General features: G+C 41.6%; 1 protein-coding gene across 1 annotated transcript; it reads left to right on the top strand.

Annotated features, from left to right (window-relative positions):
- The first annotated feature begins 3,592 nt into the window (after positions 1-3,592).
- tpbg (trophoblast glycoprotein) lies at positions 3,593-7,003 on the top strand. Its single transcript, XM_029504569.1, has one exon. It carries the CDS (start codon positions 4,283-4,285, stop codon positions 5,420-5,422), a length of 1,140 nt encoding a protein of 379 aa, XP_029360429.1. The 5' UTR covers positions 3,593-4,282; the 3' UTR covers positions 5,423-7,003.
- Positions 7,004-25,437: the final 18,434 nt, after the last annotated feature.

Here is a 25,437-nt window from a genome sequence, read left to right as displayed (position 1 = left end):
TCTGCAGATATGCCTTCAGAAATTTAAGTTGCAGTAGGAGATCTTCTCCAAAGGAACACCACATTCTAAAAGGTAATTGATTTCACTGGAGAAGGCGCCTTTGGAAAAGTGCTGGGATTTGATAACTAAAGAATTGGTGGCAGTCAAGATACAGAAAGAGACCAAAGATGGCATCACTGAATGGGAAGTTTCCTCAGTTAGACTGAGGAAGCGTCAGCAACCACTCAGTCTAAATGAAATCCGTCCAGTGACCCACCAACTACAGGTAGCTTTTGAGGTCTTGAAGAGAATTAGCATCATGCTAACTGAAACCGGGCAATGTCATGCTCGTCAGTCAGCGACATCAGCCATACAAGATCAAGCCAATCGATTTTGGTTTGGCCCTTCCATCAGGCGAAGTGGAGGTTGGCACAATGATCCAGGCTAAGCCAGAGCTACAGAGGTTACTCTGGGACTCCCCCAGTCTGGAGCTGTTGACATGTGGTGAGTGGGCTGCGTCATGGTATTCCTCTACTTTGGTACCAACCTCTTCCCTGATGGATGCCCATTCCACTGCATTAAAACCATGGTGCAGCTGGAAGGACGGTCAGCTGAACACCACATACATTATGGACAATCCAGCAGGGTGTATTTCATCTGGGGCTCCTATGTAGGATGGAGACTGAGGACACCAGGAGAGTGTGAGGCAGTAACTGGTGAAAAGCCACAAGTCCACAAGAGATTTTTTGATTCTTTCAAGGAACTGCAGGATGCAGTAAAGAGATGTCTGCCAAAAACAGATGATGTGGAATAAAAAGACAGAAGGGAATTTTTCTATCTCCTGACATGTTGCCTTAATCCAAAACCTGAACTGCGCATTACTCCGAGGGAAGCCCTTCGACACAATTTTGTGACAATGTCTCGCCTCAGGATGACCTGGCAAGCAGCTCTTATGCAGAAGCTGCTCTTCAGCTCATGAATGTTTCCCCACTGGAAAAGTTGGAGGAACTAGATGATGACAAGACTTGTGAAGATATTTCACACCCTGCTGTCATGACTGACATGCACAATAATCTATTTTGCCACTCTGAAAATGATTCTTTGAGTCTTTCTGGATATGGCGCAGATACAGAAGATGTCAGAGTGACAGCAACACCAGTTATCCCCATAAAGTACGCCTATCTCCCACAAGCTGCACTGGTGATACACAGCCCAACAAACCACCTGGACCTTCAGCAGAAACCAACTCTCCACCAAAGGAAGCGCTAACCTTCACTGCTCACAACAAAAACTGCACGAGCTCCAATAGTCTTACTCCATCAAACTAAAAAGATCACCAAAAGAATATTTTCAGGGGCTCAACAAACTCTTCCTTTGCTCTGAGAAGGAAACAATCCAACCCACCAACATAACCACCACCACCAACTATCCAACACATTCAGTTGTTCTCATTCTCCACAGCCCTGTTTCACCATGGCCATTCAAGAGGGAGTTTTTCCTCTCCGCCTGAAGAGAAGAAGGTTCACTCATCTGTGCTTGATGAGAGCTATTGAAATAAAAGCATCAAATTCATTTATTGTTTTCATTACTTTATTTAGCACACATGATAGAAATAGAATTTGGTATGGTATGCTATCACAGACTATTATATATTCAACCTGTATTTTTGACATGTTGCGTTTATTCTTCACCCCACTACCTATTTTGGTGAAGTTTTCATTATTTTGGCAAATACAGTGTTTAAAAAATGGAGGTCTGAGACAACAAGAAAGCTGAAGTTGTCCTGAAATGTTAAACAACAAATTAAAGAGCTACTGTACAAAAAATACAACTTTGTACAACATCAATGTGGCTCTGCAAAAACATTCTTACTTTTACACAGATAACATGTAGCTGCTAAACACTTACAGGTTTCTGAGGTACAGGTACTCTTTGGAGCATGTCACCTCATGTGTGACTATACAAAGACTGGATGGAAAAAAATTGAAGATCCTTCACATGAACATTACATCAGTTATAGTAGTTTCATACTCTACAGACAGACTTTTGGTGCAGTATCACTTTCAGCCATGTTCCAGGTGTCATGGAATTACTCAGATGATTGCCACATTGACCCAGGCTAAGAATAGGAGAGGGTCAAAGGAGGGTAAAGCTAAGGTTACATTGGGATCTACACATGGGCTTCCAAATATGATATATTGATGAGGACACCCTCCCTCAGCGTTCAAGTTTGAACACAACACAAAGTTATGCAATCCTGCTCAATCCAGCAGGTTATGCTTCCACTGCAACTGTCACCACTCAGACTGTTTAGCAAAAAAGAGACACAGGAATACAGACTATGTCAAGCAACAAGAATGAGTTTCCTGAAACATATTTTTACTGAAATGACACTGTCAAATGTAACTTTCTCAAATATCAGCTTGCACTAGACATTGAGAAAAATTGAAATTGTATTCTTTTTACAAGAGGAGTTTCAGGATCTCATAAACTTTAATAATAGAATTTTGATTGACTTTTGAACTGAGGATGAAGATGAGCTTTGTCACATCTTGAGGACAGATGCTGAAGGCTATTAAGTAAAAAGTAGCGACAACTACAGGATAAAATCTGTTTGGGGTAAAATAGTTTTTTCTTTGACTTTGTGGCGTATTTGTCTGTTTTACCTGTGCACTGTTGTTTGGGTAGAGCACCCGTAACTGACTTTAACTCTTCCCAGCGCACAACCACAACAAAACCTATTCTAATTAAAAGTCTGAAGGTAACTTTATTTTATGTGGCTAAAGAAAGTCAAATTAACCATTCCTACTTTTGCAAAAGGCCCTCCTAAATTTGTTGCCATTAATGACCACACACTTTCAACATCACATATGACGTATATGAAGTAGTCAGTTCTTGAGAAACAAAATAATTAAATCAAAAGTGAGCATTACATGATGATAATGACCTGTGAAATTTGCTCAAAGTCTAATATAAAAAGGCAAACATTGACAAGTCATAATTTCTTTTATTAATTTCTATTATTTGACATTGTTGTCTGTACCTCTGAATTATGTTGATTTAAAACTCGCCTTTGTCCCCTTCCTTCAAGACACAATGATCTCCATGGATCTTAAAAGGGATTGTGGCCGGGAAGAATTTTGAATTCACTGAAGTTCCTAAATGTGTGATTGTGATTGATTAATGTTTTCCCATTTCCAGTTTACTTTTGCCTTTTTAGTTTCTTTAAACTATGTATGCTTCCGCCAATGCTGTAGCTTATCAAACAGGCTTTGTGAATTTAAATAAAGTGGAAATGCCATAAAAGGCCAATGGATCAAAATGCTTTACGGAAATACAGAGTTATTAGAGCTATCAAGGCCATTGAATTTATTCCTTTCCAAAGGATACCATGTGAAAATCTGCGAATGGGTGGACTTGATGCCTTGGTCCTTTTTGATCAGATGCTTATCAGTGTATTATGAATCACAGCTCCACCATCCGCACGGTAAGGCTGAGCTGCTCCTCAGTTTGCTTGGAGAGTTCCCTGAACCCCGAGGCTCGACACCGGACCGCGACAGGCCATCTTAAGACGCAGCTGCTCGCAATTTTTATAGTTAAGTGTTTTAGGCACACGTCGAACGCGCGTGTCGGGATTGTTGGAAAATTTCAAGAAATACTTCAAACTAAACTTCTGTGAGTTTTCTGTTCTCCCCCCCCCCCCATTCGGTCGGATAATGGTACGCTCCCTCCCTCCATCGGCCTGCGCGGAGCTGCTGTTCGGTCTTTCCCTCAAGACTCCCGACGATCAGGAGAGCAGAGAGCTGGAAGTGCGTAGGCTACACCGGGCGTCCTCGGCAGACAGGGAGTCGTGTCTCCCTCCGAACCAGAAGAAAGCAAGTCCTGGTCCAACGTTGGACTTAATTATTTTTGTTTGGACAGAAAAAAAAAATCGAAAACATCGCGGCTCAGTTTTATTCCTGAAAATCTTAAGTTTGGGAAGGAAAAAAAAAATCTGACTTAAGAGGATTTCCTCGAATTACGTCTGCATCACTTCGTCTTGGAAATCGTGGAAATGTAAACTCACCCTCAAACAAGAATGGTTTGGGGGTAGTCACGCGGAGCTTTGAGTTTGAACTTTAAGGGATTTTCAGGAGGATAAAGGTGGGAGACAGTTGAAAAAGTTTTCCTTGCTTTCCCCCCCCCCATCCCCTCTCCGCCCCCTCTTCCTCCTCCTCCTCCTCCCTCCCGGAAGAACAAAGCGGTTTGTGAGCAAAATCTTTACGCACGCTCTGCGCGCACAGTCCCGCCGACAAAGTCCGAGATGCGCCTGTTGAACGCACCGTGCGGGTGGAGCCGCAGAGGAATCCGAGGGAGGGCGACCGAATCCGGCATGATCCGTCTCCTTTTCCTCCTGTCGGTCGCGCTGTGCTGTCGCGGCTGTCCGGACAGATGCTTGTGCTCCTCCCAAACTGTGAAATGCCAAAACCAGGACTTGGACACGATCCCGCATTCTTTACCGAACAACACAAAAATTCTGTTTGTAACGGGAAATAACATCACCAGCATCACCGCGGACTCTTTCCCAACAGGCCTGAAACTATTAACAGATGTCTATCTCAGTGGGAATGGGATTGAGTCTGTGGGCGAGATGGTATTCGACAACTTGCCAAACCTTTTGCGGCTCGATTTGAGCAACAACAATCTTACAGATTTTAGTGAAAGAGCTTTTCCTGATGACAATAAACTGCAGGTCTTGAACCTCAGTAGGTGTATTCACAATCACACCTTCATAGACACAGTCCTGGGTGTGCTGCAGCGTGGAAACCTCCGCATGCTACAAGTCTTGGACCTGTCCAACAACGCCCTGGTGATTCTTCCAGACGATATGTTCACCGGCCTCTCCAGCCTGTTGACGCTCAGCCTGCAGAACAGCTCCATTATTGGCGTCAACAATGGGACCCTGAAGTCGCCCCCGCTGCGTGACCTTGACCTGAGGGACAACAGCCTGAGGTATCTGCAAGCCAGCACCATGGCAGCGTTCAGTTTCAAGCCCGGCCTCCACATCCAGATGGTGGGGAACCCCTGGCAGTGTACCTGCATCATTGAGGAGACGCTGGCGTGGCTGAAAAACTTCACTCAGATCACTGACATACAGAACCTGACCTGCGCAAATCCCAAAGCCCTGAGAGGCCAGCCGCTCCTGCAGGTGGATATGCCACAGCTCAAATGCTCGGGCAACATGGACGGTGTGCTGGAGACTTCTTACGTTTTCTTGGGGCTGGTCCTGGCTCTGATCGGCGTCATATTCCTGCTGGTACTCTACCTTAATAGGAAAGGCATCAAGCGCTGGATGTACAACATCCGGGATGCTTGTAGGGACCACATGGAGGGGTACCATTACAGATATGAAATAAACTCTGACCCTCGTTTGGCCAACCTGAGCATTAATTCGGATGTGTGATCCAGGATGGGCCACTGTCTGGGACCGCACAGTGAGATATTGAATGACTTTAACAAAGATTTGCATGAAAGTCCTGCCCCCCCCCCCCTCCCCCGATCATATCCAGATTTTGCATCTGTCATGACTCCTAATCGCACAACCGCCATTCAACCACTTCAGCATGTCCTGTTGTCCTGTACCAACACCTGGCAGCTGTGGTGTCAGGTATAACATTGCATGGACCATAAGTCATGGGAAAAGTTTTTTTTTGGAGAGTTGCAAAGAGTGATATGTTCTATTTTTACTTTTACTAAAGGATAAACGATGGAATGCATCAAGTCTTGAGTGAAAGGTTACCGAGCATAAACATACTGCTGGTCATTGCATCCTTCTCATTATGCCTCTGCTGCAGAGAAATCCTATACTGCTTGTTATTAAGTTTGTTTTAATATGTGAATTTGTGATATACGCTATGCTCCTTTTTTTTTTTTTTTGAATGATTATTGTGCACTTTGGATTTCGTAGGTGGATGTGATTGCCCTTTTTTTTCTGTGAAGATATTCATCTAAATAAAATGTCTCTGGGTTGATGGTATCCATCTGGACTGAGGGCCTTTAATCTTAAGTCTGAGGAATGTTATTCACAGGCTTTGATGGAGGAATTCAGGGCCACACACACACACACACACTCACTCATTCCTGAGGCTGCGCCTCACATACTAAATCTTACTCCAGTTGTCAACAAGTTCAGTGATGTGTGAATCGTCTGCACTTTTGCCTTGTTGGAGACATTCATACTATCTCCATTGCAATGCTGCCAGTGCTATTTTCGTTAGTTGCTACAGTAGGAATAAAAAGTCAGATAGAGAGGAGGAACAGAGGAAAGTTTCTGAATTTAGATCAGTGTCTATCTGTAGGCCTGTAGGTGATGAGAGTTGCCAACAGTTATCCCTCATCCAACTTGCTTCCTGCTAAGAATCTGATTTAAAAAAAAATAAAAAAAAAAATCCTTGGCTCCACTACAAAATTCCCCAGAATAATGTCTGTGAGCTGCAGCCACTTGGCAGGTTTTATATCCACCAACAGACTTCAGTAAAAGCTGAATAAGCATAACAATGTACCCCCCCACCAGCTGCAAAAAATGGTATATGCTGTTTTGTGGCACATGCAAATGAGGCACACTGAACCACACTGATTCTCACTGGGCACAAAGGTATTATGAAAATGAGCTCAAGGGTCTTTGCTTTTGTATTTGTTTACCCAGCCCTTAATAGTTACTGTCCATGCTATGGAGTCTGGTATGGATTAATGATTCATGAGTGGCATATATACCATACACATTGGCGTTTAGTAGTCCAATGAAGTCAGCATCTAGGTCTGACTCACCTTCTTTGGCCTATTGAAGAACATCTAGAAATAATAATGTTCCTCTCCTTCTTTCTCTCACTCTCGTGCATAAAAAACACACAACATCCCTGACCAGTGGCCTCACAGAGCCTGCAGCTGCATGTAATTTGCAGTACAAAGGCGTGCCTCAAAATTTTTCCTGTATTTTGACATGTCTTTGTATTTCAGTGTGAAATAAAATTTTGCCATAAGCACAGTTTTCTCTGGATGCGAGTGATTACGCCTGATTGAAATCAGAAAGGAAAGTGATGTGTAACACTATCTGTCTGGACTGGTGCTCCGGCTGGTATTAATGCTCTGTATATCTCCTGACAAACACAGGGGCCGCTCAGTTGCCCCTGTGGGCTGAAGACGTGTCGTGACACCTTTAGTTTCATACTTCCTGTATGAGATTTCTCTTTCAGACAGACATTTCTTCAAAAACAGCTTTGCCAATCGCCAAGATAAGGCGGAATGTGGCGTTGTCTATAATGTGCTGCACATTTATCTGGTTTATTGTTCTCACTGGCTTTAAGGTGTGTGTAGCACAGGCAGGTGATACACTTCTATTTTTTCCCCTTTGACGCCCCTGTGCAAGTGTGATTTTTCAGGCAACTTTCATATGGTTGAATAATCCCAAGATAGAAAAGCAGTTAGTTCAAAGTGCTTGTTATCTCACAATGGATTTGCAGTTGTTGCAGGATCATTCTGAAAATTGATGGTCTCGCTTCAGACGGACACACACAAATACACATGATTCCCCAAAGTGAGACTTCCTCGCCTGCTTTTCTCTGGAGGGACATGCAGGTGCAGGCTGCTTATGACCTCATGTTTCCACAGAGACTGTCAGTGAATATTCCTCCTCCTCACGCACTCTGCAGATTCATATTAACCAGTGATTTTGCCCAGCCACGCCTCGAGCTACGCTTGGCAGAGCAAGTGTAATTACAGTGGGGGGAAACAAGCAAGGAAGAGAGTGAACAGTTTGAAGAGGAAAAGTAAAACAGATGAGCACTGGGAGTGCTCTCTGTTCTGAAAGACCAGCAGAACCTTTTCAGGCTTACTCAGTGGCCGCTTTGTGCTTGTTAATACTAGTCTCCAAACAGCTTCGACATCTAAATAGCCTGGTCATAGACTTATGGTGTCAGCTCAGATCCAGCGAGGCTGAAGTGTGTCTCTGGAAGCTCCCTGGACTCTGTCAGTCGTCTGTTGCCTCAAGCTTATTTCCAGAGAGGAACAGGATTTATATTTGTTCTTGTTACTGGTAAACAGAGGCTGCGTTTCAGATACTGGGAGCTCTGGGATTTAGATATTACCAATGTTTTGTCTGCTCCACTTTGCTGTTTTATCTGGCCTGGTGTAGCCTAGCTGTTACTGGAAACATTTCATGCCTCCTGTCTGAACCCTATCTCAGTTAAAGTAAAAAAAAAAAAACAAAAAACTTATGTGAGCATCATTCTGATCCTCTGATAAAATGGATGCCAAGTTCTCTTTTCGATTTGATTGAACTGAACTGACTTCACTTTCTTCTTCTATATCAGTTTTTCATTAGTACTCAATTGAATATTGAAAGGATGGCTGAAGCTCTGCCTTAGCTCCAGCTGGATTGTCCACACTGTCCCTTTAACAAAAGTTGCAGGCAATCATGCTGCAATCTTTCATGTAAGCAGTGGCTTTAACTGCACCTGGGAGAGCTTATTGCCTGATTTAACCTTTAAAGTTCTGTCACATTCCAGGTAGGGAAGCTGCCACTTTGAGGAGAAGCGCTGCCCTCAAGTTAAACTGAACAAAAGGCTCATCCCTTACTGTCGTTCTATAACCCATCAGCTTCAATCCTGCTGAAGAGACTGATCTACAGCCAGTAAAGTGAATAATCAAGGATCCCTTCAGTGTAAATATTGACTTTTGAATTTTAGATTAACATAGAATTGAAAAAAACTTGAACCATTACTTACTATTTGTGAAATTTAGAGACTCAACCTCTGATTTGAATTTTTTTCATGGTACAGAGCAAACTGGCCTTCAAAACCCTGCGCACACACACACACACACACACACACAGATGCCATCCCGTGCTCACAACCAGCCACCTTTAATATGCTAGTACACTTTCCTAGTGTTGAGAGACAGGCTGGCAAGTTATTAGATTGCCAGAGTACCATAATTACATTCACTGCACCGCACTGCTCTGCTGCTCTACAAACACCTGGCAAGTTGCCCCAGCCACTGACCTTTCCTGTAGAAAAAAAAATTAGGCTATGTAAATGAAAGTCATATGGTTTATGCTTCGTACACTTAAAATAAACGTTACTTTAAGTGTACGACGCATAATAGAAGATAACGATTTCCAACAATGCAAAAGATATTGCAAGTGCTCTTTAGGACATAGTGGCAATGTCGTCTCTTTATCTGTGTGTTGGGTATTGATGTCCTGGACTAACTGTTATTGCTGTCTCAACCACAACAGCAAACCCCCTCCCCACATGAGATGCCTCGTCTTCTCTAATGTGGATTTATGATGATGTACATGAGCGTGTTGTGGGAGCCTGCCTCCTGTTGAGCTATGTTGGATTTAATGAACAAGCGCCCTCCCAAACGAAGACGGATCTGAGCTGACAGCGCCGTGGCCTCTCTGGGGAGTTCGGTCATGCAGCATCTGCCACATGTGCTTGAGGGACAGATACTGGAGAAATGCAGCGATGGGGGAAACGAGGAGTGGAACGTAGCTCAGAATAAGATTTCTGGTTTTACTTGCCGAACACGAACAAGGGGGGGAAAAAAAAAAAAAACACAGGGTAAACGAGGAAGAAAGTCAACATGATATGTGTGAAATGTCAAAACATGAACGGCATTCTCCTGCACTGAGGGTCAGCTGAGGTTACTTTGTTTTTTTTTTTTACAGAATGTTGACAACGTGCACAATAGTTGAAGAAGCAAAATGTTAATAATATACTGACCTTTCCTTGGTGACCTTTGCTTCTGGAAGACTTTAGAGAAGCGATTAAATAATTTCAAAAGATGATGTTTTTCATTTGCATAAAATTTCCCTGTAAAACAACAATAGATATTTCTTCATATAAGAACTAAAATGTTCTTCATGCTGGGGCACATACTTGCACGTGACATTTTCATACTTGAAAACATGAATTCATTGCAACTCCAAAGCTGAATAATCAAGTCTTGCACAAAACCTTCATGCAAACTACTATATGTCATCTGCTTTACTAATAGAAATTAATAACCCCGTTTACATCACAGCTTTTTAGATCACAGTGTTTCTAGAGGTCAGGCTGTATCATAAGGTCCAACAACCTTTAAAACTCCGTCTTCACTCAGCATTGCAGAAGTTTCGCTCCTGCGTGCTAACTAACAATCTATCTGGCACAAGTGGATGGTTTTCATGTCGATCCCTCAGCCATCAATATCATAGCTGATCAATGAGCCAGTCTGAAAAGGAGCTGCATTTTCCTGCGTCATCAAACTTGAAACCCAGCTAGCTTCTTGTAATTGATGCAACACGATGGACAAAAGAAACCATGAGAGAGTTTCTTAAATGGAAATGCCTGAGCAGATTGGTGGTCTGCATCTTTCATATGAAATTGTCCTCAGCTACCACACACAACAAAATGTACACGGCCTTGTCGTAGGTCAACTTTATTTATCATCAAGTCATCATCGATTATCAAGACCCCACCAGACGAATGCTGGGTGTGCTAAAATTTGACATGCAGTGTTTGTGTAGGAGAGAAATGTGAAAGTCATTAGATTGACTGTCTCTTACTGTAGAAGTCTGGAAACTTGATCTGGACCGGATAACTCCCTTAACCCTGAGCTCATGGAAACATGTTGCCACTCTGGTATCTATGTGTTTATACCAGGAACTGATTAAATCCATCTAATAGAGGACCGGTCATACAGTTGCCATTGTGGCTCACTTTACACTGCTTAAACACAGATTACATACATTTAATCACTTTGATGCTCAATCTGTGAAGCCAGGATGTCGACATCTCTTCATGGATGTATTTGTTTGATTTGGTCCTCTTTTTTCATTCAAATATTCATTCAAATTCATTCAAATATTCCAAGTATATAATATTTTTTCTGTGTATATATTATTTTTTCATTTATTATATATTTAGATTCAAGATTCAAGACCTTTATTTATCCCCACAGGGAAATTGATTCTGCCGCAGTAGCAGTAAAAAAAAAAACCACCAACAACAACAAACAAATTGTATAAAGTGTAAAACTAATGATGGTGCTACCTGTATTGTGCAGAATTGAGCAGTGAGATGGCGGAGGGTATGAAGGAGAATTTGTATTCTTGTATTTTCTTGTATTCTTATTATTAATGTGTATATTATTATGACTCGAGGCTCCGAGCAAGTCAGAAAACAATGTGACCCCGAGGCGACACTTTCATTTGGGCACTTCATTTTCATTGGAGAACTTCAGTTTGTCGTTCATGGTTCAAAAGCATCAAAGTTAATTCTTAACTTAAGCAAAACAATCTCAAAATCAAAACATTTTCCATTTTGTGAGTGAATAATAGTGACGTGTGTGATCAATGAGCTTTAGTCTATCAAGCTGTTTCCCCCTGTTTCCAGTCCTTTTGCTAAGCCAAGCTAAACTTCTCCAAGCTTTATATTTAGAGACAGATAAGTGTGGATAATGTTGCCATCTCTTCTCATCTAATTCTCAGGCGAGCTAGATGAGAACATTATTCATCCAAATGTCCAACTGTCCCTTTAATGTTACAGTTCACTCTCCTAACCGCATCTCCTTTAAGGAAGACTACAGGGAATGGTACGTTAGAATGAAAGTTAGCCTAAGTTGTAAAGAAAGTAATATATGAGACACTGAAGTAGTTTATCTTTTGGCAAAAGCAGCTCTCTTCAGGAACACTACCGCTGACATTTTAAACAGTTCCCTTGTAACTCATTCCCTCTAAGCTCAAAACTCAAGTGATTCATCTAAAATCTAAGGTGGCCAGAGAAATGAAACAGATTTAGAGTGCTACAGAGAAATACAGGAGCCTCAGGTCTGTACTAAAAACCACGTTGGTTGCTTTCTTTTTTTTTGTGCCACTTTTGGAATGGAGTGTGAAGTATAAGAAAATTGAATACAACTGAAATAGAAAAAGTATGATGTACTGCAATGTACTACCAGAGGACTTTTCTCCTGAGGCGACTGAATCATAAAGATTGTGATTGCACTGCAAGTATATTAGTATTTCAGAGAAGATGATCAATATATAATCAATCAATGCCAGCCTAATGTTGCAAAGCAAAATTAAAAAGTTCTCCAGATGAAGCACAGTAGTGTGAGGAAGATGCTTAGGGAAGCTCTTTAGCAATTCAGATGATGTATTTAGTAAGGCCTGCTAGTCCTCTCTGTGGCTTTTTTGCAAAGCCATATGGCCATATGGTCAGCGGGGAACAATATTAAACACTCGGCAGTATGATGTAGATCAGCGGAGGGTGTCACGGAGAGTAATGACTTCAGCAGCACAGCAGTAAGGTACCAGGACGAGCAATAATCAGGAGAAGTTCGATCATGTCATCCTGCTGAGCTTTAAGGTCAAAAGCCCTGTATAAAAACACGGCGCCTGCATATTGGCACGCTCAGCAGGCCTAGCAGAGGCGCTGAAACAAGGAGCAAGCAGGATCCGAAGGCTGTGCTCCTGCCATTAATCTCTTCGTACAAGTGGTGGTAAAGTGGACAGGGACTCAATTCCTCAGCTTACAGTACGCATGAAGGAAATAAAACATTTTTATGGTGTCTCAAATGGTGTGATTTGGTGAGGCAGCCCTTTAATGTCCCTGGACCTTCATGTGAATGTTTAGCCCAGAAATACATTTTCTTTCGTTTTTAATGTAGTTTATCTTGCAATCTATTTTTATGGGTTGCCCACTGATAAACACTAGTGGAAAAAATGCAATTCAGTCTAACTTTTATATGGTGCGCAAGTGGAAATATAGAAATCACTAGGTAAAATGGATCCAATACATTTAAATCAGATTTCACTCACTGTTTTACTTGCTTATTTATTTTTTTTTTTTCAGCTCCATAGTTTTATCTGTTCTTTGAACTTGGAAGCATTATAGCCAAAAGGCTAAAGGATTAAAAAAAAAAAAAAAAAAAAGTAATGCAACGCAAAACATTTTGGTTCAGTTTATTTCACAATAACCACACAAAACACATACATTTTCTTTTGCATTTCCATTTAAATTTGTGTTGCTGTTCTGAACAAGGACACAAGACATGTGGTTTAAAAAGAAGCTAATGCTGAGAAAATAGAAGCGTACCATTGTAAAGCACTAATTAGCTCACAATATGCTAATGTAAATGCTGCAGTCAGCATTTAACTTTATGTAAGAATGCTTCTTGAGCATCCAGCACAGTGTCAGCTAGCCACAGCTAACTAGTTAACTAAAGGCTGGTGCTCTATGTTTAAAGTAAACTATGCGTTCAGGTAGACAAGTAACTACTGCTACAAACAAAAAGTAAAAATAGTAAAGATTAAAAAAAAGAAGAAGAATTTTTTCATCATCACCTGAAATTCTGTCAAAGAAAAAGTACAAAATGTTGCATCTTACTCCATCCATCCATCTTCTACTGATTTTCCATTTCTGGGTCACGGGGTGCTGGAGCCAATCCCAGCTCTCTCTGGGTGAGGGCGGGGTACACCTTGGACAGGTCGCCAGTCCATCACAGAGCCAACACACAGAGACAGACAGAGACCAACAACCACTCACACTCACACTCAGACCTATGGACAATTTAGTGCAACGACACTGGAGTACCCGTAGGAAACCCACACAGACACGGGGAGAACATGCAAACTCTGCACAGAAAGGCCTCAGGCCCGGGAAATCAAACCCGTGACCTTGTTATGCTGGGACAACAACACTAACCACAACGCTGCATTTGCATTTTTGACAGCATTATTGTCAGTTTCCGCAGTTCAAATTTTGTTAGCTTTCTGCGTGTGCATAAAATCCAAGAGCGCAAATGCAGCCCTCTCTCACAGGAGCCTCAGCCAATGTGGAAATAGGCTACTTACATTCACATTTCTCCAGTTACAATCTCGACTCCCAGTTATCAAGTACGTCGTTCCACCCCTTTGCACTCCATCTTGTCATTTTCTATTCTCTGTATGAAATGAGAAGAGTCTCAGCGCCAGCAAAGCGGTCTGGCAGCAGTGCTGGAGAATAATGTAATAGGCTTCAGATGCACGCTCAGACAGTCTCTCCACAGATGAAATGCAATATTCTCAAAGTGCTGTGTAACATGAGCTTCATATGTAGATATCAGATAGTGCGTCGCCAATACCTCTATTACCATCCACAAGCCGACGCTTTGGGCAATTAGGATCTCTCCGGTTACTCTTCTGTACTTGGACCAGTCTGAGATGAGAGGGATAAAAACTTAATTAGCTTTTATGGGGTTTCGCTCTCTTCATACAGGCTTGCATTGTTATTGTTGGTTTATTGTCATTACTTGGCATTTTCAGCTTAAAGTACAATTTTCCTCGCAAAAACAAATTCTTTCTATTCCCTGGAGCAGACAAGAATGGATTAATCTATCAGGCTCTCCCACAAATCCCTTTATTGTGCACTGTGGGGATGAACATGAACAGAAAACCTGACGTGACAACTGGCCTTGTAGCTCAACTTACCTACGGGTGGGCAGCCAAAACAGACGTCATTTCCATAACCGCTAGATTATGTGGTGGTAGAGTCACCACGCTCTTTCTCTGATGCTTTTCTTGTTCTCTTTGTGTTTTTCTCAACTTCGGCATTTTGTCAGTCTGTAGTGTTTGTCGAATGGATCATTTACTTCAAATGAATGTTTGTAAATCGGAACTGGCCTACATAGGAAAAGTTCTGAGCAGATGTCTGTGGGGCATTTTGCCCCCACAAAAATGTCTTTGATTTGATGGAGAATATGCAGATTGAAGAAATAAAGCAGGCTCTATGATGATGTTTATTTCTACTGTGTCCCTGCCAGGTCTCATTCAGATCCACGGGCTGGCTAAAGGCCTCTGCATTTTTATTTTCAGTAAACGGACTGTAATGCCACGTTTGTTTTGTTGTGTTATACCTGACTCACTCTTAAACCACTTTGTGCTTTTCTCCCATTTGAATTCACGAAACTGTCCTCACAAAACCACAAGTCTCTGTCACATAATTTTATACAATAAACATTAAGGCGGAGATTTTTTCAAACCCAAAAGTCAACAAGGATATCCCGCCAAATTAGTGACTCATATCTGACCAAATAATATGTTCTCAAAGCACTTTTAATTGTAATGATGATGGAACATTCATGTTTTTTTTCAACGGATGTTGTTCTTTAGTGCGCAATCAGACTGCGATGACAAAGGCATATATTATGAGGAATTATTAGTCATGGGATTATTTTCATTATTTCCATCCATCCATTCATTTTCAAACGTTTATTCATTAGGGGAGCGAGGGGTGCTAGAGCCAATCCCAGCTAATGATTTTCAATATTAAAGATATCAAAATATTGAAGACATTACATGTTCATATTGTACTGTTTTGCTCATGATTTCAAGGCCCATTTGCAAGACAGTCTTGGCTCACCAGTGGGTCACAGTCCATATGTTGGAAACTGCAGGAGTGATGATTAAATGAAATGGGAGACACTTGAGATACATTTCAGGGTCAAAAAGTGTCTGAGTACTAATGTCGACATGATATTTCAGTGTCTCCTTTTCAAAAACATTTGCAAAAAATAATTTGGTTATATACAATAACTTAGGTTGCATACTTATGTGTGATTACTGTAATGAATATAAATAGGTGAAGGATTATTTTCAATTTCAGCGCAAGGCTGCAACATAATAACAACTGAATGTGGAAAAAAGTGAATATTTTCTACATGCCAGGACAGTGCTGTGACATCATGTGTGGGTTAACTGGTGACTCTAAATTGTCTGTAGGTCTGAGTCTGAGTGCGAGTGTGAGTGGTTGTTGGTCTCTGTCTGTGCCTGTGTGTTGACCCTGTGATGGACTGCTGGTCCGTCCAGGGTGTACCCCGCCCCCGCACGGATACGAAGATGAAAGAAGGAATGATTAGTTGCTTTGAAATATGTTGTGCAAATAAACTTTCTGAAAATCTGGGGGGGCTACTGATGATGGGGAGATAAATTACCTTCACAGACATCAGGTAAGCTGCAGCTTTAATAATTGAGGAAGAGACTACCAAGCTGTATGCATATGTGTAAGAGTGAGAGGGTGAACAAAGTCAAGCAGACAGCTGCTTTGGAAAAATGAAATGCTTTCTCTTTGCTGTGCCTATTAGCAGAGTTTTCAAACATCCCTCTCTCATCAGCAGTGATCCTGAACAAGGTTGGCAGGGTTGTAGGCAGGCCAGCGCCGCCAGCAGTAATGCTGTGCTACACTGATGTTACAAAGAAGAGTGTAAAATGTTAATGACAACAGATTGGCTGTGCATGCACACACGCTGTAATCACATCTCCATTCCTGCCGGCTGGTTTAAGCTCCCCCATTCAGTAGGGGCTGTTTCCACAACAAGCGTTGATGAGGCATAGCCTACATACGATGTCCTATAAGTGACACACAATAACACAAGTGACACGAGCCCGCAGCACTTTTTTTTTTTTTTTTTTTTGCAGCAATGCTGTACTCTGATGATGGAGCTGTTCGAGTCACAAAGGAGTTATTGGATAACAAGCAGAGACAGAGTAAGTTCAGAGGAAGAAGGATGCTGTAATAGCATCCACTGCTTGAGACACACCGACAGCACTGAGAGGCATCATTTAGTGTTGCGAAAACAACAGTGAGCTGTAAGGCTCACAGGCAGAAGCTACAGTTTATGTATAATTTCAGACTGATCCTCTTCATTGTTTTGTGGAATTATACTCTGCTGATTACATGCTGACGACACAAGCAGTGGGAAACCAGACTTTTCCACAAAGAAAGAAATTGATTACTTAATGGGTTGTGCACACACAAGTGAGCCTATCTGGAAGGAAATAACAGGACGGTTGTTAATCTAAAAGGTACCGTAAAAGCGGCACAAGAAGAAATAACTGTCATACTAATGTCAGTTGAAGAGCAATGCTGAAATCACTTTTTTACAGATTTACAGCGACTGGTCGTACCTGATCAGTTGCATCACAAACTGTATTGCGTTTAGCATTGGTGACACTACTGGTAACAAGACATATTCTTCCTCTCACATAATGTCAAAAGAATTGTGCTGTCTCTGAATGCTTGCTGTTTGAACGCAGGAGCAGTGAAGCTGCGGATTCTTCCCTCTCATTGGCAGACATGCTGTTGGGTTTGGTTTAAGGGTTTGTTAAACGCCAAACTGCTATTTTGTCAATCCCCCTGTTCAAAGAGCCCAGACATCTCTTTATGCCCATTACCATATTTTCCATGGCACTTCTTTTACTGATACTTGGAGAGAGAACAGCTTCATGCTTGTATTAGAGGGGTCAGAAATTTTACCTTAACCCTAATGGCATCATCTGGGATGGGTGGATTTTCTCAGGTCAGTTACAGCCACAGAGAACAGTGAAACTAAATTATTCTAGTAACTGGACGATGTCATGTAAAAGAGTCCCTGCTTATGACTAAACAGGGTTTCAGTCAAGATTGCTTTAGACTTGCTTTTTGTATGTTTGGAACTGAATCCTGGTCAAGAGTCAAAGAGAAAAATAACCCTCATAACATTATTTCCATGTGAAGTCTTTGTGGGTGGGGAGAAAAAACTTTCTCCCATCTTCTGATTATTTTTTATTAATGTGTTAGAATTAGAATTTTACATAAATATGCAAATGCACATGGAATAATGATGCTTCAAAGAGTGCCAATCAAAACTCTTATATGGTAATTTACTGGTGAAAATGAAAATGCCCTCGTTTACTCCTGCAGATATTAACGTGTACTGCAATTAAAGCAAGCAAAAAAACTGGCTGTCTCTCCCTTGCTGTCATTCCTTTGCAAAAGTTACATTAAACACCACAAATCGTGATCATGAGTCATTCTCCATGTACAGCACAGTGTAGTGCAGTGCAATAAAACGCACATAGCCTCCAGTAAATTGAACTGAATCATTTCTTAACTTTGTTACAGAAGCTATTAAAGTCGACACGATACTAGATATGCAGCCAGAGGCATCATGAGGACAGGCTCATCGCTGCTATCTTATGGGAGGCAACGGAGTTAAGTTTTAAAACTGAATTCATTTCTAGACCTTTCCTGAAATTGCACAAAAACAATGCAAAGGCATCCTGTGAAAACACAGGAAAAGATTTTTTCGCCCCAGAATTGAAGGACTACTTGATTGAAATGAAAAACAAAACCCAGGGCATTTTTATAATGGCACAAATAAAACCTTTATAAACAGTTTAGTGAAGGTTGTATTTGTTTCAGTTTGATTTGCTGAGCTTTTCGATCCTGAAATAACGTAAGGAAATGCATGGAAAAAAAAAAAAAAAAAAACGACCAAAAAAACAAAATAAAAAAAAAAAAACATTAAAGTCACTCCTATTGTCTGAGCTTTGGGAATGCAGACACTGCAGAAGAAAAGGAAATGGGCACAAAAAATTTGATGAGATGATGCTCTCAGCTTGCCTCACCTGTCACCTCAGTGGGATAGGGAGGGTCTTTGTACTGTCTCAGAGATAAACCCTCTGTTGAATAAAGACTCCCGTCTGATAAAACAAGCTGCCTAGGAGACCCCAGGGATTGTGGGGGGGGGGGACTCCAGCAAATGGGACTCTCACACCTCAAAACTTCAATGCCTCCGAGTCTCATAATGTACGCAGTCCTGGAACCATTCAGAAAACTGGACTCAGTCTCATCATGATGAATTCCATCTAAAGATAGATTCATGAAAATATACTGGAAGAGACAAAAGGCTTCTCTTTGGCAAGAGGCAATGGGTAACACACAAACTGGCACGCAGGCGCACAGAAACTGTGGACACTGTCCTGCTTGCCAGTGGGAATATGTCACTGCCTATTTTTCGCTTTGGTTCCAGGTTTCCACTTTTCTTGGCTTTATCTTGTGAGCGATGTGTTGCTGCAGGATTGTAGGGGTCAGGTCTGCTACACACACAGAAGGGCTCTTTATCTTAAGGCTGCAATCAGCCAGAAATCCTGGAGAAAGACGATGTTCAGACAATGCAAGATTTTCTTCTCTTTCCCTGCATTCAGTGCTTTGTTATTCTGTAATGCTGGAAAGATGGAGACGCCAATTTTATCCACCTGTCTTTACATTCGTGAGAAAAAAATATTGTCCATGTCACTGTGTTTCCAGCTGCACCAGCAATGTCAACCTGTCAATCCACTATTTAGGCCCAGACTGAAATATCTGGATGGCTGACATTTATGGTCCCTAGAGGATTAATTCTCATAAGTTTTTTTTTTTTTTTTAATCTAACACAACCCTCAGCCAGATCTCCAGGTCAAACTAGCCACCTGATGGTTTTTTTTCCAAGAATAAGTGGGCGGTTTCAGTTATTATTATTATTTTTTTTAATCACATAAGGATTGAAGGCATGAAAGCATATTGGTGTTAACATTTAGACTAAGGCACTAATGTAGCTGTGGCTGTGGCTGTGGCTGTGGCTGTGGATGCCACTTTTAGAGGTGGGACAATTGAAGACTGACTCCGTGGAAAGTAGGGGCAATATTGCCAAGTGGTGACATAAACTTGATTGCCTCAGTGGAAAATGTTTCAACCTGAGCAAAAAGTTGAACATATCCTGGGGCTTTCATAATAAATGTGAAAAGAGGGAGCGACGGGAGAGAAATAAGGTATGGGTTTTTAGATTAGATCACAAAGCCCCCCTCACGAGCACACTCCCAAACACGTGGTCCGTGCATTCTCTTCGCCTACAGCTAACCCCGTGGACATCGGCTGATTCCGAGCAAATCAGCACGGACTGCACAAAAAAGTTGCTTCACTCTCTGCCCAAACACACTGTTTAGTCTTGTTTCCACCTGGACATTTCAGACACATTTCCCAGGTCGCTGTAGCTGTTTTTATCCTAACTAACAAGGTAGTCAAGTCAGATAATGTACCTGTCAAGGTCTGCAGTCGGTATCTGATCTGCAGTGTTTCACCTCTACTGTAACAATGGAAGCGTGCGGCTGAACTTTTGCCTGATATGACGACCATATCAATTCCTGCTTCTATGCTTTTCTCTTTATGCGAATGTTCAAGATGGCAGTAGTCAAACCAACAGCTGTGGTGAGTGTCCCCATGAGACGTCAGACAGGAGCGCACAAGTCAGTGTAGACTGGACCATTTGTCTTAGCCGTGAGTGCTGACAGATTGCCGTGTCATTAACATCCCCCTCGATCTCTTCCTCTTTACAATTCCAAAGCCATCCCGCATTTGTATTTATAGCCATATAGCCATCATCCCATTCATAGAAGACAGCTGAATGATCAATCAGTAAATCATTAGAAGATCACAGCATTGGAACAAAAGTGTGCATTTAATGGCATCATCAGCCATTGTCTTTTTAAAAAGTAATTTTCAAATTCTTTCATCACTGGAACACTGAAGAAATAATTTTATCTGCAGCTTCTGCCTGAATAATGATAATAAAAAAAAAAAATCTCAATTAAAATTTTCTAGAATGAAAGCCCACACACTATGTATTTCCCTCAGGAATACGGATTAACAGCAACAGGAAACTTAACTGCTTATTTTTTCAAAATACATCCCGAACATAACTGCTGATAAGCATTTTGCAAGTGCGCCGAAAGCTGCTTTGTCTCCAGACTCAGAGGCAATAGCCGATTCATCTTCCCTCAGGCTGCAGCAGCGACAGAGACAGCTTCTCACACTCCACTTCCAGCAGGGCTTCCATCTCCTTCGTCAGCTGCCAGCTGAAAATGATTGACCTGTCAGACCAGAGCTTTCAACGTTCCCCAACCATACTGACACTTTCTTTCTGAGAAATTGGGTTTTACGCAGACAGAAAATTAAAAACTGGTGTATACTCCTAAATAATAGATTGATTTCTGATGAATCTAGCAATTTTTCTAATCAAATACTATATTTTCCCATTGGACTAACCACTCCTGACAGTAAGCAGGTTTCTTTCTGTCTGTCACTGTGCTGTCATAAGTTTTATAAGCTCCAATGGTGCTCCCTGGATGTCAGCTGATGTCTTCAGTTGTTTCTTCGTGCAGTCTCTGAGGCAGCTTTGTCATTCTTCACCAGGGGCAGCTTGCTTGAAGGCTTTGGTATGGATTTACTCTAAGGTTGACACAGAGATTTCCTGGGACTAATAGACAAACTAATGAGCCCCCAAAGGTCCCACTCGTACGCCCCATGGCCTTGTTAGATGGGAGAGTTGCAGAGGGAGAATGACAGTTGTAGGGGAGCAGGTTGGGGTGGTTGTAAAAGTTACAGGACAAATGGGGGAAATTGGACGGGGAGAGTGTCAAGTCATGCATGTGGATCTTTGAGGCTGTGCTGGGTCACAGCAGCGCTTTGCACATTGAATAGCCTGTGTATGAAATGCGGCATATAAATCAACTTGCCTTGCCTTTGAGCTAAAGGCTAACATTAGCACAAACCATGCTAACATGCTGACGTTGTAGTGTGGCAGCACACCAACATTCACTGGTTAACACAAAGCACAGCTGCAACTGCGATGGCGATTGAACAATAGAAATTCCGGGATAATGAAAACCATCTAGGAGCCACGAATGTCCACGCCTAATTTTGTGCTAATCCATTTATTTAGTGTTGAGTTGTAAGTTTTGATTTCTATGTCAGTGGGAAAATGAATCCTCGGGGGATCATGATTATCTGAAATTTTAAGGCAATCCATCTGTTTGTTTCAATGTCCTTCACTAAAAAAGAAACAACAACAAAAACACAAGACGAAACAAACAAACAAAGAAAAAAAAGAAGCAATCTACCTTATGTGGGAGCTAGCTGAACAATTCATTTTAACAGCAAATGATTTGGACTCATCCTCATGAGAACTCATGAGGACTCATCAACTCATCCTCAAGTGAACAAAAAAAAAAAAAAAGCTTTCAACAGCCAAGTGCAAGTTCAAGTGTTACAATGTTGAATCAAACAGGAACATCTTAGTTTATTTAGTTTGTTTTGTTTGGCTCCTCAAGTGCAAAAGTAAAGCGATAAATTGGATGACACAGGAGACGGGTCGCATAGCACAGAATTCTCAAGCATTGGTCAGTCATATGAAAATTATAGTTATTACTTTAACAAGATGTTTTTGATTTTATTTTTCCTTCAGGGATAGTCAAGAAAAGAGCAAAGAAGGATCTGTGATCCTTCTTTCACAGAACTCCAAGACTCTCAGGATAGATGACCCATTAAGACTGGGTGACTAAAATGGGAACTCAATCTAATGCCTCATTTCCTCTCAGAGATGAGACAAGCTTTATGGCTTGACCTCTCCCGAAAGGATCTCTTTCTTTCGACAGTGGCCACTGCAATCTCACACATCGCTGTCTCGCTTAATCTGAAAATAATATCACACATTATCAAAGGTATATGCCCGGAAAATCCAACTCGAAATTCATACCGCGCCATTCATAGACTTGATCACTCCTTATGTTTTATGTCACTTGTGGTTGTAATGGGTATTTATCACTGATAGGATAGATGTTCTAGTCGAAGCAGGGAGCTCAGTGCAGAGGGAGGCATTAACTTCTAATGTTAGTACCAAGGGAAGCACAATGGAATAGTGGTTAGGAGTGTTGCCACAACAGTCCTAACCACTGGTGGGTTCGATTCCCGGGCCTGGGGCGTTTCAGTGTGGAGTTTGCATGTTCTCACTGCGCTTGTATGGATTTCCTCTGGGTGCTCCGGTTTCCCCCACAGTCCAAAGACATGCATGTCGAGGTTGAATAGCGCCCGTAGACATGAGTGTGAGTGTTTGTTAGTCTCTGGCCGGGATCAGCTCTGGTATCGCCCGTGACCCTTACAGATAAGGGGTAGAAAATGAATGACAGTGAGAGTGCTAGTACCAGTCTAAGGACTGGTGGATGTACATGTTTTTTTTCCAGATTGCAATCAAACACATGAGATGTCAGATGAAAACCAGAAGTTTCTGAGATAACGGCTTCCAAGACACCTATATAAACATATTCTTCACAGCAGCACAAATTATTCCTGTGACATTTTGAGATACGTAATAGTCAATATCTAAACAGTTTGATACAATTTTGACATTAATTGCGACCAAAGAATGATTGCTAGTTACTTATTAGCACCACCAGCAAGCCAAAGTCAGTTGTTCAGCAAAACATCTAAATAACTAAATCATAAAATAAATCAATCTCATGTGTTGCCATGAAATTTCTCATGAAATTAACAAATGCGACCATCTGAGACGGTGAAGTGCATCTGTCAAATATCAGCCAAGTCAGAAGTGTCATTGTGAACATTTTAATATGCTCGTGTTGTTACGGACATCCTCACAGGGGTTTTCTTTATGCTTTAAAACCCCTCCCCTCCCAAAACTTCTCACTTCCAATTAATGTTGTTTTTTCAGGTGGGACCACTGCTGTGGTATTTCCCTCATTATATCAGCCCTGAAAACATGAAATTCACAAAAGACGTGACAGCAGATCTGTCTAAAGACGCAGTGTAATCCATAAGAGCATTACATTGCTGTTATGGGAAATCTGTGGCAATCTACGGCAGTATAAATCTATTCCCATGCATTTTGGCTGCTGCTTAAAAAGAGTCTCCCTTTTGTTCTTCTATCTATTGCACACCAGCAGGAAGAACAAGCCCAAACTGTCCTCCACCATGGAAAAGTAATTACCAAGGCTCAGTATGGAGTAGACCTTTGTTCAGAGTGATGTTTTTTCACAAGAAAACTGTCTGCAAAGGCTAATGAGCTGCACAGTGTCAACAGACGGCGGTGTACTGGCGAAAAATTTAATTTGACACTTCCATTGTCTATCATCAAGGGTAGAAGGAAAAGCGAGCCTGCAACTCCAAATGGCGTATGGGTGACTGTGTCTGTCGGTGTGTTCAAAACAGCAGCAGCAGCCAGTAATGTGAAGTAGCTCCTTCTGCTCAGCAGGCTTGAAACAAATGGGTTATTTAGAGCCCATTGCATTTGCACTTGTGGAGAAAGGGCAAAGAGGAAATGAGAACCCCTTGATGGTTCAGTGTTTGATGTATTTAATTAGCCAGTTCACTCTCCGCTTTGCCGCCTCACTGGGTACAATGCATCTTTGTGTTTTTAAAAGTAATTGTCACTTGCCGCATCAGCATCCAGCAGATCCAGGCACGCAGTCAGGAGCAGGAATAAATCGTTCCCTCGGCCACCTCTAAGAGCTTGTAAGATAGACAACATTATGCTGCTTTTCTGGTCTGGGAAGGCCGATGGAGGCCTGGATGCCACATTCACGGGCCATGAAGTGTAGGTGTGGGCATCGCTAGCTCCAGCAGCAATCAGCCATAAATCATTTTGGTTTGCTCAGCTGAATTAGCTCTAGAGGCAGTTAGGCTGGATAACACAAAATAGTTTTTTCTTTTTATACATAAAAACTTTTTTAATGGCACACTGATGCCCGCAAAAACATCTACAAAAGAATATGAGTATCTAAATTTTACACAGTAACAACAGTCTACAGTTTTGAAAGCTGAATACAGTCACAGCTGTGTTTTCAGCTAAATCACAATATGTGCTTAGTTGTGGCAATGTTATACAAATTACACAACATAAAATTATTTAAGATATTAATGTAGTATATCTTCATAATTTCCAAAATCAAAGCTACTTGAAGCAAAGCAATGTGATCCCTGTAAAACATTTTCCATGTTCATCATCTAAGTAACATGGCAGCATAGTAGTTAATGCTGTTGGCCCACAATAAGAAGGTTGCAGGTTCGGATCCCAGCCTGGGGCCTCCCTGTGCCTGTGTTGGTTTCCTCCATGTACTCTGGTCTCCTCCCACTAACCAAAGACATCATGTTTGGTTACTTGAGGACTCTTAAATTGTCTGTAGGTCTGATTGTGAGTGTGAGTGGTTGTTGGTCTCTGTGTGCTGGTCCTGTGATGGACTGGCGATCTGTCCAGGTTGACCACGCCCTCACCCAGTGTGAGCTGGGATTGGCTCCAGCACCCCAAATGACTTGGAAATGGATAAGCGGTGGATGATAAATGAATGAATTATCACATTTTCGGGGATTAATTTGCTAAATCAGCTATATAGGATGTTAAGTACCGTTAAAGGGAATATAATTGTAATATATTAATATTATAACTATAATAATATAAGTTTGGTAATGCTCATCATATTTTAGTGTAGGTGCTAGATGCTGGATATTTTACATATATAAATATAAAGCCACCACCCTCAGCACAGCCCTGTTGGACTGTCCATCCCTTATAGATACTCTCTATTACTTTTATGAAGTATCCAGCCCCTCCAACAATCACTTAATCTTAATACTTTACCTTGCTGTTTTAGATGCCCTATGATGATCGACTCAGTCCACTGCATGGAGTCGGATAAGCTGCTTGGTAACTTGCTGCTGCCATTACACAACAGCTAGTAGACACTACTATATATATATATATATATATATATATATATATATATATATGTGTGTGTGTGTCTATACCTGA

Source organism: Echeneis naucrates, chromosome 6 (assembly GCF_900963305.1).
Source record: "Echeneis naucrates chromosome 6, fEcheNa1.1, whole genome shotgun sequence".
In the NCBI taxonomy this organism is placed as follows: domain Eukaryota; kingdom Metazoa; phylum Chordata; class Actinopteri; order Carangiformes; family Echeneidae; genus Echeneis; species Echeneis naucrates.
Note: the sequence above shows the minus strand (reverse complement) of the source record. Positions and strands in the feature narration are given on the sequence as shown.